Here is a 21473-nt window from a genome sequence, read left to right on the forward strand (position 1 = left end):
TGTATTGTTTGTATTTTTGTTTTGTGTTGTTTGTACAGTATATAGTTGTATTTTAAAATTGTGACTGTCCTTGTGTATCAGTGTTTTTCTTACTTGTTTTGTGTTTTTTTGTGAACCCCAGGAAGAGTATTTACTGCTTCTGCAAAAGCTAATGGGGATCCAAATATACAAATCCAAGCTGATGCTTTTTTGATCCACGTTTCGTCTTTCCCTACCCTCTCTAGTTTGTTAGGGAGCAGCCGTAGTGTTTTCAGCATGATACCGATAGAAAATACAAATCCTATTTTCACAAGCATGTGTCTCTCGTGTTCATATATCACATCCTCTGCAGACTTTTGTAGTTGCCGATACGAGATCGGGCAAAATAATAGGCCTACACTTGATTTATGCTCCATTATTGCATGCTAAATGTTTCTGATCAGTGATAAATGAGCAAACAATAGATTAGCTTATACCACCTCCACTTATTTGCCCAGTCAGAAACCAATTAACCAAATAGCCTATACAGACAGATTCAGTGAAACAAATTCACATTGATTGATTATCAGACAAGTCAGTGAATTCACAGGCTTTTGGTCGGGAGTAGCCCTAGGCTACCAAGCAACTGCGAGTGAAGAGTAAAATAATCCACTTGTTAAACTACATAACATGCTGGCACAATTTTCTAATACATGAGCCAACTAGACAAGATGATCATGAGCAGCACTCCCCTGAACTTAGCTAACGTTTCCCCAACCTAATTGTAGCCTAACCAATATCCAAACGGAGATTCAGTGAAAACTAAAATCTGACCTTATTGATTTATCAAGACGAATCCCCACCCTTGTCTCAAAGCAGCGCGATGGCACTGTCCCAATTAAAACAGTGCTGAAATGATCAAGTTGACCACTTGCGGGTAGGCTATTGCTTCAAATTTATTACAAGGATTGGGTGACTTTGGGAGATTCAGTAAGCAACAATTTGCCTAACCTTTCAGACATAAAGAAAAGGTGGAAAATGTTAACATTATGGTAAAGTTGGCAGAAAAACATCTTGATATGAAAGGCATATAGGTCATAAGGTTGCTTTGAATTTGCCATAACCCCCTAACCTTTTCAGATATATGAAAAAGCTGGTATAAAAAAGCAGGCATGGTAAATTAGTGCAATTTTGGTCTGTGTATGAAAATAATAATACAGTGATTTCCTTACCAATGCTATCTCTCACAGTTATGTTGTCTCACCTGAAGGAATTTGACATCCATTGACTTCAATAGAAATGTTTTGAAGTTGGCTTCCATGGTGGTTGTTACAGGTTCCTCTGCACCCCGCCATCAACGTTTTGTTTTTAGGGAAAACATTGCCAGTGCCTTACTTTTCATATTTCCCATTCACCCAGGTGGCTTTATCAAACCTCATGTGTTTTACTGAGCATATAGCCTAGCGTTGTAGTGAATTCCATTCCATCTTTCTGCACCTTCAACAATAACAGGCAGGTCGGTATGCATTTGATTTAAAGTGTGTACTTTTCACAAATGAAACAGCATGAACATCCTACAGTCAAGTCAAACCCTCTGCTCCATGGTGTTGTAATTGTGCCTCAATAGCTTCTCCTTTCACCATTTTTTAGCGCGTCCTAATATTATGCTAAATATTTAAAGGACTGGAGCCATCATGTAGTAAGTTTGTGGCTGAGGAGAATCATAAAACCCACCATGTTCTCTGGAGCACAGAGGCCCAAAAGGCAATCGCTTAAAAATAATACAGAGGAGCCTCTCCACAGTCTGCAATGGAGAACTGTTGGAAACATGAGATGTCTCATTTATTTTATTTCAATTGCAATACTGGCCTTTAGATCATTGACATGTTTTATTTTTCGCCCCTATTAGATTTTGCTGCCTGTAGCCTATGCTTTTTTTTGATGGTGTCGGAATCACTGTGTCATGACTGTGTTGATATGCCGACTTTTGATTGTCGTAGCACCAGTCAAGATGGCTGTCAGGCATTGTGCCAGCAACAGCAAGTGGCTTTCCTCGTCACTGGAACGACACTAATAGTGCTTTAGAACTCTGACACAGCCCATTTCACTGATCACGGAAATGGAGTTTAGGGCTAGTTGATTTTATTCATCAGGGATTTTTCTGCCATTGAAATCCTTGGGTGGGCCGCTTAAGCGTTTTTTTTTTGCATGTCCTAATTCCAAACTATGTATAAAAATATATATACACTAGCGTTCAAAAGTTTGGGGTCACTTAAAAATGTTCTTGTTTTTCAAAGAGAAGCAAAAACAAAAAGTCCATTAAAATAACATCAAATTGATCAGAAATACAATGTAGACATTGTTAATGTCGTAAATGACTATTAGAGCTGAAAACAGCTGGTTTTTAATTGAATTTCTAAACTCATCCAAAAAAAACACCCTCTCACTGTCAACTGCGTTTATTTAAAGTAGACTTAACATGTGTAAATATTTGTATGAACATAAGATTCAACAACCGAGACATAAATTGAACAAGTTCCACAGACATGTGACTAATAGAAATGGAGTAATGTGTCCTTGAGCAAAGGGGGGGGGGGGGTCCTAAATCAAAAGTAACAGTCAGTATATGGAGTGGTCACCAGCTGCATTAAGTACTGCAGCAACTCCTCATGGACTGCACCAGATTTGCCAGTTCTTGCTGTGAAATGTTACCCCAGTCTTCCACCAAGGCACCTGCAAGTTCCCGGACATTTCTGAGGGGAATGGCCCTAGCCCTCACCCTCTTATCCAACAGGTCCCAGATGTGCTCAATGGGATTGAGATCCGGGCTCTTCGCTGACCATGGCAGAACACTGACATTCCTGTCTTGCAGGAAATCATGCACAGAACGAGCAGTATGGCTGGTGGCATTGTCATGCTGGAGGGTCATGTCAGGATGATCCTGCAGGAAGGGTACCACATGAGGGAGGAGGATGTCTTCCCTGTAATGCACAGCGTTGAGATTGCCTGCAATAACAGCAAGCTCAGTCCGATGATGCTGTGACACGCCGCCCCAGACCATGACAGACCCTCCACCTCCAAACTGATCCCGCTCTAGAGTACAGGCCTCGGTGTATTGCTCATTCCTTTGATGATAAACGCGAATCCGACCATCACCCCTGGTGAGACAACCTCGACTCGTCAGTGAAGAGCACTTTTTGCCAGTCCTGTCTGGTCCAGCGACGGTGGGTTTGTGACCATAGGCGACGTTGTTGCCGGTGATGTCTGGTGAGAAACTGCCTTACAACAGGCCTACAAGTCCTCAGTCCAGCCTCTCTCAGCCTATTGCAGATAGTCTGAGTACTGATGGAGGGATTGTGTGTTCCTGGTGTAACTCAGGCAGTTGTTGACGCCGTCCTATACCTGTCCCGCAGGTGTGATGTTCGGATGTACCAACCCTGTGCAGGTGCGTTTTGTCTCCGTGTAGCGCTGTCTTAGGTGTCTCACAGTATGGACATTGCAATTTATTGCCCTGGCCACATCTGCAGTCCTCACGTCTCCTTGCAGCACGTTCACGCAGATGAGCAGGGACCCTGGGTATCTTTCTTTTGGTGCTTTTCAGAGTCAGTAGAAAGGCCTCTTTAGTGTCCTAAGTTTTCATAATTGTGACCTTAATTATCTACTATCTGTAAGCTGTTGGTGTCTGAAAGACTGTTCCACAGGTGTATGTTCATTAATTGTTTATGGTTCATTGAACAAGCATGGCAAACGGTGTTTAAACCCTTTACAATGAAGATCTATGAAGTTATTTGGATTTTTAAGAATTATCTTTGAAAGACAGGGTCCTGAAAAATGTTTTTTTTTGTTGCTAAGTTTACATAGGTGTTCAGAGGCCCATTATCAGCAACCATCACTCCTGTGTTCCAATGGCACCTTGTGTTAGCTAATCCAAGTTTATCATTTTAAAAGGCTAATTGATCATTAGAAAACCCTGTTGCAATTATGTTAGCACAGCTGAAAACTGTGGTGCTGATTAAAGAAACAATAAAACTGGCCTCCTTTGTACTAGTGGAGTATCTGGAGCATCAGCATTTGTGGGTTCTATTGCAGGCTCAAATTGGCCAGAAACAAAGAGTTTCTTCTGAAACTCGTCAGTCTATTCTTGTTCTGAGAAATTAAGGCAATTCAATGCATGAAACTGCCAAGAAACTGAAGATCTCGTACAACACTGTGAACTACTCCCTTCACAGTACAGCATAATTGCAAAAGCCTTTTTTTAAATGATCAACTTGGATTAGCTAACACAACGTGCCATTGGAAAGCAGGAGTGATGCTTGCTAATAATGGGCCTATGTATCTCCAATAGTCATTTACAACATTAACAATGTCTACACTGTATTTCTGATCAATTTGATGTAATTTTAAAGGACAAAATTAGCTTTTCTTTCAAAAACGACATTTTAAAGTTGACCCAAAAAACAGGGACATTTTTAAGTTACCCCAAACTTTTGAATGGTAGTGTATATATTTTTCGTGTTGGAAAAATGCTTTTAAATGACTACAACCATATATAAAGTACATAGAAAATACCTAACATATATTTTTTAAAGCTGCAATATGTCACTTTTTGGATGACTTGATCAAATTCACATAGAAATGAGAGTTATAGATCTGTCACTCATTAAATGCAAGTGTAAGTGGTAGATCTGTTTTATTGGCACTAATTCTATGTCTCCCGTTCTTAAGTTTTGTTTTTGCATCTTACTTTTGAGTTTTGTACACCTGTTTCAATCAGCTGAAAATACAATATTTTTAGAAATTGAAAATATATTTTACAACTGTTTAGATGTTACTGTAAAACTCTCTACACTATACATTGTTTTTTTTGTCACAAACTGAAATTAGTTCCAACTATTAGAATTTCAGCATCCATCAATAGACAGCGCGATTTCAGCAAATTGCACTTTTAATAATATTATCTTTGAGAATTTACAATCACCAAAATAAAAGCTAGACAGGGTGAACCCCCCCCCCCCCTGCCCCCCCACACAAAAAAATACAATGTATTGATTTTGTTTGAGCAAATGAACACAGCATTAGCCATGGCAAAATGCATAGAATTGCATGAAATTTGCTTTCAAACTGCAAATTTTCTCTTAGCTCCATGGAGATTTTTTTTTGAATTGCAGGAAATTTGATGAAAAATGCAAAAATGTCTCTACTCCACCAAGATATAGGGGCCTCTAAACACCTACCACTTAAGCTCCTTTCAGCAAGATCCTTAAAGTAATAGACCTATCTTTACTTTGTGGGTGTATGACATTTCTTTCTGCTCTTGGAGGTGGCACTTTGAATCAATCCTGCAATTCCTATAGTAAAACTGTCTGCTACTTCCGACTCGCAAGCAATTACAAGTTTGAATCAAGTTTTAATACCCCGTATGGTGGTCACACTCTGTTTAGTCCATATTGAGCGTACGTTCGTAGCCTTTGGGTAATTAATCAGTCTTGACTCTGCTAATGACTCCATTTCGGTCTAAAGCTATCTTGTGTAATGGTCTAGTCTCCAGAGCCAAGTGCCCTTAGTTCAACCACAGCCAACTGAACACATTCATGACCATTTGGAGGTACAAAACTTTTAGGCTACCTATACATTTTCTGTTTGTACACCCAGCTGTGTTTAGTGTATTGTTCTGCCTTTTGCCTTTGAGCATCTAATGCTATAGCCTAAGTCATTCTAGTATTCATCTTGGCATTGAAGACGGGTGTTACAATTGTGATAAGGGTCCCATGTATTTAGGCCTATAACTACACTACCGCCTAATTGAATCTGCTGTTGATCGTTATTCATTGTCTTTCAATCAGTGCTTGTTACAACAACAAAAAATTCACAGTAGCCTAGTGGGCACAGAAAACAAGCTATCTATAGTGTGATATGTCTAAGTGAACAATCATTACTCACATACAGCAAACATTACTCAATGTGCCATAATTGATCAAATAGAAAGCCTCAAAACACTGAACCTAGTATGGTACGGTGTTCGATGTTAATTGTGTTTATCTATTGTTGGTATCAGTGGGGGATAAGTAGTGACACTGAGTAACAGATAATCGCTCTCTTGTAACGGTGCCAGCGGCTGAATTAGCTAACCTAGACCTTTTGTGAAACAACTCAATGATGGAATGCTTGATGGAGAAATCTCTAGAATTATTATCCAACAAGCCAATGTTTTGCTTTGAAGTGCTTAGAGTAGCATAGGAATAAGCACTGAAGACTTAATTACCTGTCTGTCCTAGATAAAGAATGTTTGCAAAACAATATCAGAGTTACTCCATCTTTGAGACTGCAGATGGCATTATACACCTACTACGCAGGCCTCAGTCCCATGTGCTTGTCCAACTCAATGGTCCTTTGCCATATAGGGCAACACAGAATCATCTGCAATTGAACTCTGTGAAAGATTAGCCAAGGATTCCAATTTACTTTTGGGAGAAAATGAATTGAATTTGTTTCTGCTGTGTAAATTAGAGGTCGACCGATTAATCGGAATGGACGATTAATTAGGGCCAATTTTAAGTTTTCACAACAATCGGAAATCGGTATTTTTGGACACCAATTTGGCCGATAACATTTTTCAAATTTTTATATATTTTAATTGTTTGTTTTTTACACCTTTTTATTTAATCATTATTTAACTAGGCAAGTCAGTTAAGAACACATTCTTATTTTCAGTGATGGCCTAGGAACGGTGGGTTAAATGTCTCGTTCAGGGGCAGAACGACAGATTTTTACTTTGTCAGCTCGGGGGATTCAATCTTGCAACCTTACAGTTAACTAGTCCAACGCTCTAACCACCTGATTACATTGCACTCCACGAGGAGACTGCCTGTTACGCGAATGCAGTAAGCCAAGGTAAGTTGCTAGCTTGCATTAAACTTATCTTATAAAAAACAATCAATCAAATCAAATCAAATGTATTTATATAGCCCTTCGTACATCAGCTGATATCTCAAAGTGCTGTACAGAAACCCAGCCTAAAACCCCAAACAGCAAACAATGCAGGTGTAAAAGCACGGTGGCTAGGAAAAACTCCCTAGAAAGGCCAAAACCTAGGAAGAAACCTAGAGAGGAACCAGGCTATGTGGGGTGGCCAGTCCTCTTCTGGCTGTGCCGGGTAGAGATTATAACAGAACATGACCAAGATGTTCAAATGTTCATAAATGACCAGCATGGTTGAATAATAATAAGGCAGAACAGTTGAAACTGGAGCAGCAGCACAGTCAGGTGGACTTGGCATAGCAAGGAGTCATCATGTCAGGTAGTCCTGGGGCACGGTCCTAGGGCTCAGGTCCTCCGAGAGAGAGAAAGAAAGAGAGAATTAGAGAGAGCATATGTGGGGTGGCCAGTCCTCTTCTGGCTGTGCCGGGTGGAGATTATAACAGAACGTGGCCAAGATGTTCAAATGTTCATAAATGACCAGCATGGTTGAATAATAGTAAGGCAGAACAGTTGAAACTGGAGCAGCAGCATGGCCAGGTGGACTGGGGACAGCAAGGAGTCATCATGTCAGGTAGTCCTGGGACATGGTCCTAGGGCCCAGGCCAGTTGAAACTGGAGCAGCAGCATGGCCAGGTGGACTGGGGACAGCAAGGAGTCATCATGTCAGGTAGTCCTGGGGCATGGTCCTAGGGCTCAGGTCCTCAGAGAGAGAGAAAGAAAGAGAGAAGGAGAGAATTAGAGAACGCACACTTAGATTCACACAGGACACCGAATAGGACAGGAGAAGTACTCCAGATATAACAAACTGACCCTAGCCCCCGACACATAAACTACTGCAGCATAAATACTGGAGGCTGAGACAGGAGGGGTCAGGAGACACTGTGGCCCCATCCGAGGACACCCCCGGACAGGGCCAAACAGGAAGGATATAACCCCACCCACTTTGCCAAAGCACAGCCCCCACACCACTAGAGGGATATCTTCAACCACCAACTTACCATCCTGAGACAAGGCCGAGTATAGCCCACAAAGATCTCCGCCACGGCACAACCCAAGGGGGTGCCAACCCAGACAGGCTGACCACAACAGTGAATCAACCCACCCAGGTGACGCACCCCCCCCAGGGACGGCATGAGAGAGCCCCAGTAAGCCAGTGACTCAGCCCCCGTCATAATCACTAGTTAACTACACATGGTTGATATTACTAGTTTATCTAGCGTGTCCTGCGTTGCATATAATCGATGCAGCGCACATTCGCGAAAAAGGACTGTCGTTGCTCCAACGTGTACCTAACCATAAACACCAAGGCCTTAATTAAAATCAATACACAGAAGTATATATTTTTAAACCTGCATATTTAGCTAAAAGAAATCCAGGTTAGCAGGCAATATTAACCAGGTGAAATTGTGTCACTTTTCTTGCGTTCATTGCACGCAGAGTCGGAGTATATGCAACAGTTTGGGCCGCAAATTTGCCAGAATTTTACGGAATTATGACATAACATTGAAGGTTGTGCAATGTAACAGGAATGTTTACATTTATGGATGGTAGGCACCAGCAGGCTCGTAAGCATTCATTCAAACAGCACTTTCCTGCGTTTGCCAGCAGCTGTTTATGACTTCAAGCCTATCAACTCCCGAGATTAGGCTGGTGTAACCGATGTGAAATGGCTAGCTAGTTAGCGGGGTGCGCGCTAATAGCGTTTCAAACGTCACTCGCTCTGAGACTTGGAGTAGTTGTTCCCCTTGCTCTGCATGGGTAACGCTGCTTCGATGGTGGCTGTTGTCGTTGTGTTCCTGGTTCGAGCCCAGGTAGGAGAGAGGAGAGGGACGGAAGCTATACTGTTACACTGGCAATACTAAAGTGCCTATAAGAACATGCAATAGTCAAAGCTTAATGAAATACAAATGGTATAGAGAGAAATAGTCCTATAATAACTACAACCTAAAACTTCTTACTTAGGAATATTGAAGACTCATGTTAAAAGGAACCACCAGCTTTCATATGTTCTCATGTTCTGAGCAAGGAACTTAAACGTTAGCTTTCTTACAAATTCAGAGCGAAAAGAATGCTTGAACTAATTGTTCTGACTTAACAGCAGTCAAGCACCCAAGCTAACGTTGGCTAGCTTGCTAGCTACTTCCAGGCACAAATGAGAGAACAGCTCACTCTGACCATTTTACTCGCCCTATAGCAGAGCAGGTTAGGCTGTTTGTATGTTATCTAGAGTGTTGGTGACTGCAACTGCTGCTGGTAACAATTTATTTATGCTGTTTTGCAAATGTTTACTGACACCCGCCATATTCAACGGGTGTTGAGTGTTCCTAAATTCGTCAGTTATTCTTCACTCTGTCACACACATACGAGAGTGTGCTGAAATCATAGTAGATAGCCAGAGCGAATTTACCAGCTACGTCAATCGACAGTTGTCGTAGTGACAACATAAACATTCTATTGAAATAGTTACAGTTGAAGTCGGAAGTTTACATACTTATGTTGGAGTTGTTAACTCGCTTTTTAACCACTCAACACCTTTCTTGTTAACAAACTATAGTTTTGGCAAGTCTGTTAGGACATCTACTTTGTGCATGACACAAGTAATTTTTCCAACAATTGTTTAGACAGATTATTTCACTTATAATTCACTGTATCACAATTCCAGTGGGTCAGAAGTTTACATACACTAAATTGACTGTGCCTTTAAACAGCTTGGAAAATTCCAGAAAATGATGTCATGGCTTTAGATGCTTCTGATAGGCTAATTGACATCATTTGAGTCAATCAAAAGAAATCAGCCAAGACCTTAGAAAAACAATTGTAGACCTCCACAAGTCTGGTTCATCCTAGGGAGCAATTTCCAAATGCCTGAAGGTCATTCATCTGTACAAACAATGGCACGCAAATATAAACACCATGGGACCACGCAGCCGTCATACCGTTCAGGAAGGAGACTCATTCTGTCTCCTAGAGATGAACGTACTTTGGTGAGAAAAGTGCAAATCAATCCAAGAACAACAGCAAAGGACCCTGTGAAGATGCTTGAGGAAACAGGTACAAAAGTATCTATATCCACAGTAAAATGAGTCCTATATCGACAACCTGAAAGGCCGCTCTGCAAGGAAGAAGCCACTGCTCCAAAACCGCCATAAAAAAGCCAGACTATGGTTTGCAACTGCACATGGGGACAAAGATCGTACTTTTTGGAGAAATGTCCTCTGGTCTGATAAAAAAAAAATAGTACTCTTTGGCCATAATGTCCATCATTATGTTTGGAGGAAAAAGAGGGAGGCTTGCAAGCCGAAGAAAAACCATCCCAACCGTGAAGAACGGGGGTGGCAGCATCATGTTGTGGGGGTGCTTTGATGCAGGAGGGACTGGTGCACTTCACAAAATAGATGGCATCATGGAGGGAAATTATGTAGATATATTGAAGGAACATCTCAAGACATCAGTCAGGAAGTTAAAGCTTGGTTGCAAATGGGTCTTCCAAACGGACAATGACCCCAAGCATACTTCCAAAGTTGTGGCAAAATGGCTTAGGGACAACAGTCATGGAATTGGAGTGGCCATCACAAAGCCCTGACCTCAATCCTATAGAAAATGTGTGAGCAGAACTGAAAAAGCTTGAGCGAGCAAGGAGACCTACAAACCTGTTTCAGTTACACCAGCTCTGTCAGGAGGAATGGGTCAAAATTCACCCAACACATTGTGGGAAGCTTGTGGAAGGCTAACCAAAACGTTTGACCCAAGTTAAACAATTTAAAGGCAATGCTACCAAATACTAATTTAGTGTATGTATGTAAACTTCTGACCCACTGGGAATGTGATGAAAGAAATAAAATAACCTCTCTACTATTATTCTGACATTTCACATTCTTAAAATAAAACAGGGAATTCTTGGGCGCGAACCCAGGGACTCTGATGGCACAGCTGGCGCTGCAGTACAGCGCCCTTAACCACTGCGCCACCCGGGAGGCCTAACAAGTGTAGACCTTAACGTGAAATGCTTACTTACAAGCCCTTAACCAACAGTGCTGTTCAAGAAGCGTTAAGAAAATATTGACCAAATAAACTACCGTAAAAAATAATAAAAAGTAACACAATAACAAGGCTATATACAGGGTGTACCGGTACCGAGTCAGTGTGCAGGGGTATAGGTTAGTTGAGGTAATTTGTACATGTAGGTAGGGGTGACGTGACTATGCATAATAAACGAGTAGCAGCAGTGTACAAAACAAATGGAAGAGGGTGTCAATGTAAATAGTCCGGTGGCCAGTTGATTAATTGTTCAGCAGTCTTATGGCTTGGAGGTAGAAGCTGTCAAGGAGCCTTTTGGTCTTAGACTTGGGGCTCTAGGTCCAAGAGGCTTCTAAACAGCTTCTAACCCCAAGCCATAAGACTCCTGAACATCTAATCAAATGGCTACCCAGACTATTTGCATTTCACCCCCCCTCTTTTACACCGCTGCTACTATCTGATGTTATGTGGCCATAGTCACTTTAATAACTCTACCTACATGTAGTCACAGATTGTGGATAAACACTCTTCTGATCTTTCTATCAAAAAACACCCTACTGCCATGTGTGAGGAATGCATTTCTGCATATATTTCTAAGGTTTCACATAATTTTCAATATGTCAACAATGGCTTCAGTAAAAGTCTAAAGAAAGCATATCAGAAAAAGCACACACAATGTAGTTAATGCACGTTTCTGAACATGATATCCGACCGTTATATCATAACGCTGAAAAAGGATACGGACAATAAAAAGAGAAACCAATTATAGACCATATAAAATCTTTATCAAAGTTAAGCTTTGCAGAGAAAGTTTCAAAACGATCAATGTAAAGAGCATGTTTTACAAAAACGTAGCAAGCAAGGTGATCAAATACTTGTCATGCAATAAAATGCAAATTAATTACTTAAAAATCATACAATGTGATTTTCTGGATTTTTGTTTTAGATTCCGCCTCTCACAGTTTAAGTGTACCTATGATACAAATTACAGACCTCTACATGCTTTGTAAGTGGGAAACACTGCCGATTTTGCAGGTTATCAAATACTTGTTCTCCCCACTGTATATAGCTGCATGCACTAGGTAGAGCTGCATTGAGGTCTAGTGCTTTAGGATAACCTCAGTCTGGAAATGTGCCCTCTTTTAAGCTACGTTGTCTGACGGTGCAGTCAGCCCCCCCCAGGTAAGTGGGGTGTAGTATCCTTGGCAACAGGGGCTACCTGTTGCTCGCCATGCCGTGTGACATCTGCTGCCCATAATAGCCTGCTGTGTGAGCTCCCCTGCTTTCACCCAGCTCCCATAGCCGGCCATTCAGTTCACTGACTGAACTCACTCACTCACTTCACCCCACTCAGTGGCTGTCACCAGTCCTTCATCCATAATGGATATCAGGGCTTTTACTGTCCAAGTCATGTAATTAGTGCCAGCATTCACTTATGGCGATTAACTGTACAGACCCCCTGCTGTTGGTGCACAGAGGGAAATTACATTTGTGTGTTTGTGGGTGCGGACTGCACACTGAGGGAAGTTTTTGTGTGTGTGTGTGTGTGTGTGTGTGTGTGTGTGTGTGTGTGTGTGTGTGTGTGTGTGTGTGTGTGTGTGTACACACAGTCGCGCATGCTCTGAGAGCTGATTTGTTTATTCTATGTCGGACTGTCCCCGGGGGAAAAAAAATATATACACTGCTCAAAAAAATAAAGGGAACACTTAAACAACACAATGTAACTCCAAGTCAATCACACTTCTGTGAAATCAAACTGTCCAATTAGGAAGCAACACTGATTGACAATAAATTTCACATGCTGTTGTGCAAATGGAATAGACAGGTGGAAATGATAGGCAATTAGCAAGACACCCCCAATAAAGGAGTGGTTCTGCAGGTGGTGACCACAGACCACTTCTCAGTTCCTATGCTTCCTGGCTGATGTTTTGGTCAATTTTAAATGCTGGCGGTGCTTTCACTCTAGTGGTAGCATGAGACGGAGTCAACCCACACAAGTGGCTCAGGTAGTGCAGCTCATCCAGGATGGAACATCAATGCGAGCTGTGGCAAGAAGGTTTGCTGCGTCTGTCAGCGTAGTGTCCAGAGCATGGAGGCGCTACCAGGAGACAGGCCAGTGCATCAGGAGACGTGGAGGAGGCCGTAGGAGGGCAACAACCCAGCAGCAGGACCGCTACCTCCACCTTTGTGGCAGGAGGAGCACTGCCAGAGCCCTGCAAAATGACCTCCAGCAGGCCACAAATGTGCATGTGTCTGCTCAAACGGTCAGAAACAGACTCCATGAGGGTGGTATGAGGTCCCGACATCCACAGGTGGGGGTTGTGCTTACAGCCCAACACCGTGCAGGACGTTTAGCATTTGCCAGAGAACACCAAGATTGGCAAATTCGCCACGGGCACCCTGTGCTCTTCACAGATGAAAGTAGGTTCACACTGAGCACATGTGACAGACGTGACAGAGTCTGGAGACGCCGTGGAGAACGTTCTGCTGCCTGCAACATCCTCCAGTATGACCGGTTTGGCGGTGGGTCAGTCATGGTGTGGGGTGGCATTTCTTTGGGAGGCTGGACAGCCCTCCATGTGCTCGCCAGAGGTAGCCTGACTGCCATTAGGTACCGAGATGAGATCCTCAGACCCCTTGTGAGACCATATGCTGGTGCGGTTGGCCCTGGGTTCCTCCTAATGCAAGACAATGCTACTAGACCTCATGTGGCTGGAGTGTGTCAGCAGTTCCTGCAAGAGGAAGGCATTGATGCTATGGACTGGCCCGCCCGTTCCCCAGATCTGAATCCAATTGAGCACATCTGGGACATCATGTCTCGCTCCATCCACCAACGCCACGTTGCACCACAGACTGTCCAGGAGTTGGCGGATGCTTTAGTCCAGGTCTGGGAGGAGATCCCTCAGGAGACCATCCGCCACCTCATCAGGAGCATGCCCAGGCATTGTAGGGAGGTCATACAGGCATGTGGAGGCCACACACACTTACTGAGCTTCATTTTGACTTGTTTTAAGGACATTACATCAAAGTTGGATCAGCCTGTAGTGTGGTTTTCCACTTTAATTTTGATTGGGACTCCAAATCCAGACCTCCATGGGTTGATCAATTTGATTTCCATTGATAATTTTTGTGTGATTTTGTTGTCAGCACATTCAAATCAAATCAAATGTATTTATATAGCCCTTCGTACATCAGCTGTGTGCTGTACAGAAACCCAGCCTAAAACCCCAAACAGCAAGCAATGCAGGTGTAGAAGCACGGTGGCTAGGAAAAACTCCCTAGAAAGGCCAAAACCTAGGAAGAAACCTAGAGAGGAACCAGGCTATGTGGGGTGGCCAGTCCTCTTCTGGCTGTGCCGGGTAGAGATTATAACAGAACATGGCCAAGATGTTCAAATGTTCATAAATGACCAGCATGGTCGAATAATAATAAGGCAGAACAGTTGAAACTGGAGCAGCAGCACAGTCAGGTGGACTGGGGACAGCAAGGAGTCATCATGTCAGGTAGTCCTGGGGCATGGTCCTAGGGCTCAGGTCCTCCGAGAGAGAGAAAGAAAGAGAGAAGGAGAGAATTAGAGAACGCACACTTATATTCACACAGGACACCGAATAGGACAGGAGAAGTACTCCAGATATAACAAACTGACACCAGCCCCCCGACACATAAACTACTGCAGCATAAATACTGGAGGCTGAGACAGGAGGGGTCAGGAGACACTGTGGCCCCATCCGAGGACACCCCCGGACAGGGCCAAACAGGAAGGATATAACCCCACCCACTTTGCCAAAGCACAGCCCCCACACCACTTGAGGGATATCTCTATACATTCAACTATGTAAAGAAAAAAGTATTTAATAATATTTCATTCATTCAGATCTAGGATGTGTTATTTTAGTGTTCCCTTAATTTATTTGAGCAGTGTATATATCTTGGTCGACCGTAAGTCATCTGTTCTTTCGACCTATCGATTGGTCGAAATGTTTAAACGTGTTTAAAAAATATATATATTTTTAATAAAATCAACTATATGCATTGAGCTTGTCTGATGCTTTAAGCTTATGGTTTGATTAAATAAGACAAATGTCTTGAGGGCGCCAGATATCTAGATATCCAGAATGAAAAGTAACTTAACCTGACCCAACTTTTCTCCTCCCGCTCCTGCTGGCTTTCACAGATTCTGCCTTTGCTCTCCTGACGTTGCCGCTAATAGGCTACACAAGGAGTTGGCAACCTTTCTCATGTGAAATGCCAATTTATCTTACCATTTCTACCGATCTGCGTGCCAGTTATGGTTTTCATATGCACATTTTTGTGAGTTTAATTTAATTTATAATAACGTCTTCATATCTCAAAATCATTGTCATGTGGTTCATCAAAATTGTAACCAAATGAAAATGATACAAACCTAAAAAGGAACTTCTATTGCCATTACCAACTATGTAAAAATAGCCTACATAAAGCCAAGAAATAAAAACATTGCAGCCTGCAGGTAGAAAATATCCTGATTTAAAAATAAATATCCTATAAATCACATTGGCTACACATGGCCTGTCTGCTATCAACTATTAACTTGGTTCCGGCTGAAGCATGCACTAGCAAACTTGCAACATTGTGTAAAATATTCTGGGCCCACAGAGTCCTGTGCCAGTGAGCTCGGAACAGACACAGCTGTAGGCTATTTGCACAGGGGATAAGAAGCAGTGCTTGAGTTGGCAGGAGTTTACCAGAGCTAACCATCGGCCCCTTAAATGTTCTACTGCTAGAGCTCCTGTTCCTTTTATAGACAATTAGCTCAAAAGACTTGTGGAGCACCTGCACCTAAATATAAACAGTACCAGCACCCAAAATGGGTACCAGAACCTATTTCAGTCGAGCACTGATAAGAAGTAATCAGGTAGTCCGATTTTATGACATTTCCACTGGATCAGAGCATGACATTTTTCCCTTTCATGCTGAGTTGTTATCGAAAGGGTGAGAGCTGGAAAGATTTTTTCAAACACGTTGAGGAACTATTGTCATTCTCAATGGATGTAGAGAGATACTTTGTGTGCTTGCTGTTTGAAGTGATGAAAACATTCCTTTGAGAAGCTCCACAGGTCATTAGTGGTGGTGCATTAAAGCCTATCAGAAACACCAAATGGGCACATTTGTATGCCTACATTTGCGCGCAGCCACGGTAGCTTGTAGGCCTATTTCAATGAGTGCTTGTCCTAACTCCTGACAGGAGTGCTCCAAACAAAAGACACTGACTAAATTGACAAAACTCTTAAATGGAATGAAATAAGCCTAAACTTGCTTCTCATAAGTGTAGCATAGGTTGTGCGCTCTGCAAAGAATGTGTCCACTCTGACAATGATAAGGGGAAGACTGGAATAATAATATTGAATGAATTAACAGAAATTACCATAAACAAATTAACAAACATTGTAGGTTAGGAATTCATTGTAAATGTACTGCTGATGATATATGTAATGGGGAGTTGATATACACTAACAATCAAATGCAAACAATTCACACAATGAAGTTATGAAACAATGAATGTGCACAAATTGGCGGGAGAACGCATTCTGGAGAGATTGTGTGCATCTGGGCGCATGGTCTTTCCGATGGCAGCATTCAATGTGATATGGCCTCAACGGAAGTGAGGGCATTCATACTTCTTGCGCTTGCTGAGCGGTGCAGAGTTGTCAAGTAAGTGAGTTTGTGCTTTCTGCAGGACCTACTGCCTCCACCTACCTTCAACCAATTATGTCAATGCAGAGCTATACAGAGCCCTCCGCATTGTTCCAAAATTTGTGAGGTACATGGAGATGCGGTACGGAGGTCGATTTGGCCTCTGCTTGCCTCTAGGGTTCCGCAATTGCAACACACCCTCCATATGGAGCCTCCAACCACATTTCCGGATCAAGTATTAATTGGATTTTAGTCTAGAGAGAGAGTGTACATTACATAACATACATACAGTGGGGCAAAAACGTATTTTCCACCATAATTTGCAAATAAATTCATTAAAAATCCTACAATGTGATTTTTTGGATTTTTTTTCTCATTTTGTCTGTCATAGTTGAAGTGTACCTATGATGAAAATTACAGGCGTCTCATCTTTTTAAGTGGGAGAACTTGCACAATTGGTGGCTGACTAAATACTTTTTTTGCCCCCACTGTGCATAACATACATACACATTAGTACCAGTCAAAAGTTTGGACACCTACTCATTCAAGGGTTTTTCTTTATTTTTACTATTTTCTAAATTGTAGAATAATAGTGAAGACATCAAAACATAATATAACACATGGAATCATGTAGTCCCCAAAAAAGTGTTAAACAAATCAGAATATATTTTAGATTCTTCAAAGTAGCCATCCTTTGCCTTGATCACCTAGAATGCTTTTCCAACTGTCTGGAAAGAGTTCCCACATATGTTGAGCACTTGTTGGCTGATTTTTGTTTCACTGTGGTCCAACTCACCATCTCAAATTGGGTTGAGGTCGGGTGATTGTGGAGGCCAGGTCATCTGATGCAGCAATCCGTCACTCTCCTTGGTTAAATAGACCTTACACAGCCTGGAGGTGTGTTTTGGTTTATTGTCCTGTTGAAAAACAAATGATAGTCCCTCTAAGCGCAAACCAGACGGGATAAATCACACAGTGTCACAAGCAAAGCACCATCACACCACCTTCATGCTTCACGGTGGGAAACACACATGCAGAGATCATCCGTTCACCTACTCTGCGTCCAAAGACACAACTGTATTTGTTGTAACCAAATAGCTCAAATTGGGACTCATCAGACCAAAGGACAGATATCCACCGGTCTTAATGTCCATTGCTTGTGTTTCTTGGCCCAAGCAAGTCTCTTCTTATTATTGGTATCCTTTAGTAGTTGTTTCTTAACAGAAATTTTACCATAAAGGCCTGATTCACGCAGTCTCCTCTGAACAGTTGATGTTGAGATGTCTGTTACTTGAGTTCTGAAGGATTTATTTGGGCTGCAATTTCTGAGGCTGGTAACGCTAATGAACTTTTCCTCTGCAGCAGAGAACTCTAGGTCTTCCTTCCCTGTGGCCGTCCTCATGAGAGCCAGATTCATCATAGCGCTTGATGGTTTTTGAGATTGAATTTGAAGAAATTTCTTGACATTTTCGGGATGGACTGACCTTCATGTCTTAAAGTAACGATGGTCTGTCATTTCTCTTTGCTTATTTGAGCTGTTCTTTCTATTATATGGACTTGGTCTTTCCCCAAATAGGGATATCTTCTGTATACCACCCCTGCCTTGTCACAACACAACTGATTGGCTCAAACGCATTAAGGGAATAACTTCCACAAATTCACTTTTAGCAAGGCATACCTGTTAATTGAAATGCATACCAGGTGACTATCTCATGAAGCTGGTTGAGAGAAGGCCAAAAGTGTGCAAAGCTGTCATCAAGGCAAAGGGTGGCTCTTTGAAGAATCTCAAATATAAAATATATTTGGATTTGTTTAATACTTGCTTGGTTATTACATGATTCCAGATGTGTTTTTTCAAAGTCCTCACTATTATTCTACAATATAGGAAATGATCAAAAATAAACTTGAATGAGTAGGTCTGTCCAAACTTTTGCCTGGTAGTGTGTGTGTGAAATATATATGGTTAAATCCAATTTATTTAACCCTTATTTTACCAGGTAAGTTGACTGAGAAAACATTGTCATTTACAGCAACCTGGGGAATAGTTACAGAGGAGTAGGATGAATAAACCAATTGTAAACTGGGGATCATTTAGATAATCCCAAAACCGCCATTCACTCAATTAGCGTTTGGCCATCTTTCGAGACTTTCATAGATGCAGACGTGTTCAACCTTGTCGAGCCAAACAGTTTTTCTTCCCTTTGTTCCTAAAGACATCACTTTGCACACTAATTTAGGAAAGGGAGGATAATTTGAAACGGTAAAAGCTTTACGGTGGGTGAAAACTGCGGCTCATCCATACACCCAATTACCCATGCGTTTCAGTCATTAGATGTTTGACGTCTAGGAAGTTTTAAAAAAATTGTCCTTTTAATGGGTATTTAAAAGATCAGGGGGAGCCACAACAGGAAGCAAACTGTTGTTTATTAGGGGCCTATGTACGGAAAGGATTCACATTCGCATCGGAGGTTGATAGCTCCGGGACACACGCACTGTTTCACACCAGGTTTACCAAGTTATGTAGCACTACTGTAAGTATTATTCTGCTTTGCAATTTTTTTACCCCCTGACAATTATTGAATTTGAGTAGTAGTTGATTCTTGGGTAGGCCTAATCTTACAGAAAAGGCTAATTGAACTAATCATCAAAGATCATTTGAAGTTGATTGTGCTTGCTTTTTTGAAGGAATGTAAAGTGTAGCATTTAGCGTAGTTTGTTTTAGTAAATAGTCCGTGTTCAGTGTAGCATAGCATCTGGCCTTAAACCTAGAATTTAGCCAAGTTTGTTGGGCTGCCTCTTAAACAGCGCAGACATACTGTAATCTCTGTATTTAACCTCACTGACCCTGCCTTGCCTTTTTGTCTTTCCTTCTTCCCTGTTCTCCCTGTGTGACCCCAGTTGGCTGAGTACCGGCAGAGGAAGGCTCACGCAGACAGACAGAAGAAGCAGAAGAAGAAAAAGAGGAGAGAAACAGACGACGACCCAGGTGGAGATGGACCGGGGAGAGGGGAGGCCGAGCAGGAGTTGGATCAGTCGGTAGGGGAAGAGGTGTCGGGGAATAGGGGGGTGGTAGGAGGAGGAAGAGGTGAACCGGACACCCCCACCACAGAGTTTACCTTCGCTAGGACCCTGCGTTGTGGTGAGCCGGTCAAACACGACCAGACGTACACCATAGAGGTAAGGCCAAAAACCACTGGACTGATTGAGCTAATTTTACCGCTCAAGACCTAGATTAGTTGAATCATGTACATTAGTGCTATGATCTTTCTTTTGCTGATACTATGGTAGAGAAGTATTGTAAGCAGTATTGGCCTGATATTTCTGTGGCTTCCTGTATTGTCCCATACTGATCACCTAGTAAAATATCATGGTAACTTCAAACACAAATATGAATTAATGCTAAATATACTATTTTATTTCTAAAGCATTTCTACAGTTTTATGGTGCACATTTTTGTTTGCTTGGCTTGAAAAAGTATGAAAATGTATACACTCACTACTGTAAGATGCTCCGGATAGAGTGTCTGCTAAATTACTAAAATGTTAAATAGAATATTACAGTAGATAAATAAAAATGCAAAATTTAGTGGTCCAAACATGACATAAAAAGGTTTTGGTTATAACGCATACAGAGAGATATTCAATGACGTAGACCCTGATAAGCGATTCACATTTTGTTGCATCAAAGCCATTGTCTGAATCCATTTGAGCAGATATCAAACAACAGTCCCCTGAAGTAACCTATGCAGTTGCCATGAGCTACTTTTGTGAGTGCCGATTTTCAATGGTTCAATATTAAACAGTGGAGTAGCCAATAAGTGTCCCTGTAAGCTCTTGATTTGCTGAATCACAACACCTTTTTAGCAGAATTTGCAGTTACAGCTGGCAAACTGCATTTCCTTCTATTTGTGAATATTGTTATTGTGCTGGGTTAAAGTATTATTTAGTGTGTTTTGTTTTTCTTCAACTCTGGTTAGATAATGAGCAAAATAATAATTGTTCAGGCTGCTTTTCCCAGCTCTTCAGACATTTGTTTTTAATGCTTCATTGCAAGCTCGCTCGCTCAATCAATCTCTCCCTCTTTCAAATGACCGCCTTAGTCTGCCGTTATTAATTTAACTCGACTCGCCGTTACATCGTCAATGTGAAATATTGAATGCGTTTCACAGACAATCGGGAAGCCCCTCACAACCTTGAGCTTATCCGCAGGTGTCGAACAAGGTGCATGTACCATGCCACCCCCAATTCCGCACTCCACCTACGCCGAACAATGCAAACTCCCCTTTCCTCCCTCCCTTCTCTTCTTTTGTAGCACTTGTGTCACGAACAGCATTAATAATTTTCATTCCCTCTGTTGCTGAAAAACCACACCACATTTTTTCCTCCCCTTGTCGCCCGAATGTGACTGGGAAATGATGGGTTGCCATGGCAACATACATTTGCCTTTAAACAGGTTGAGCCGCCTCATTGTAGTGTTGGAAAGCTTCGTGGCCTTGTAGCACAAAACGGACCCGGAGGTGATTGAATAGAGTGGCTGCTGCCGGTCTTTTCTTTTGGTGGTCAGTATTCTTGAGGTATAGCTCAGCACTTTTTCCATCGTGACTACTGTATTTCTGTCGGCATGCAGACATTTTGATCAGCACCGTGCCTAACTGTTTGTCACGAATTGCCACTTCTGTCATTTTAATGGTAAAATGTTCATAGGTCCAAGGTGCTCATGAGTTTGGACTCATGCCGTTGAATTCGGACTCATCTGAATCCATATTTGTAATAATGAGACTGATAAACGGTTCAAACATTTAGTTGACACTTTTAATTTTTTTTGTCTGTCTTCTCACAATTTGTTTT

General features: G+C 41.9%; 1 protein-coding gene across 7 annotated transcripts in view; it reads left to right on the top strand.

Annotated features, from left to right (window-relative positions):
• Positions 1–21473, top strand: part of LOC115128484 (A-kinase anchor protein 9-like) — a 138620-nt gene that overhangs the window by 4306 nt on the left and 112841 nt on the right. For all 7 annotated transcript variants that reach the window (XM_029658349.2, XM_029658347.2, XM_029658350.2 and 4 more), the window contains exon 2: positions 19525–19803. In XM_029658349.2, the coding sequence (XP_029514209.2) occupies positions 19525–19803 (279 nt within the window). The remainder of the gene's footprint in view (positions 1–19524; positions 19804–21473) is intronic.

The sequence above is a fragment of the Oncorhynchus nerka genome, linkage group LG4, assembly GCF_034236695.1.
Source record: "Oncorhynchus nerka isolate Pitt River linkage group LG4, Oner_Uvic_2.0, whole genome shotgun sequence".
Taxonomy (NCBI): domain Eukaryota; kingdom Metazoa; phylum Chordata; class Actinopteri; order Salmoniformes; family Salmonidae; genus Oncorhynchus; species Oncorhynchus nerka.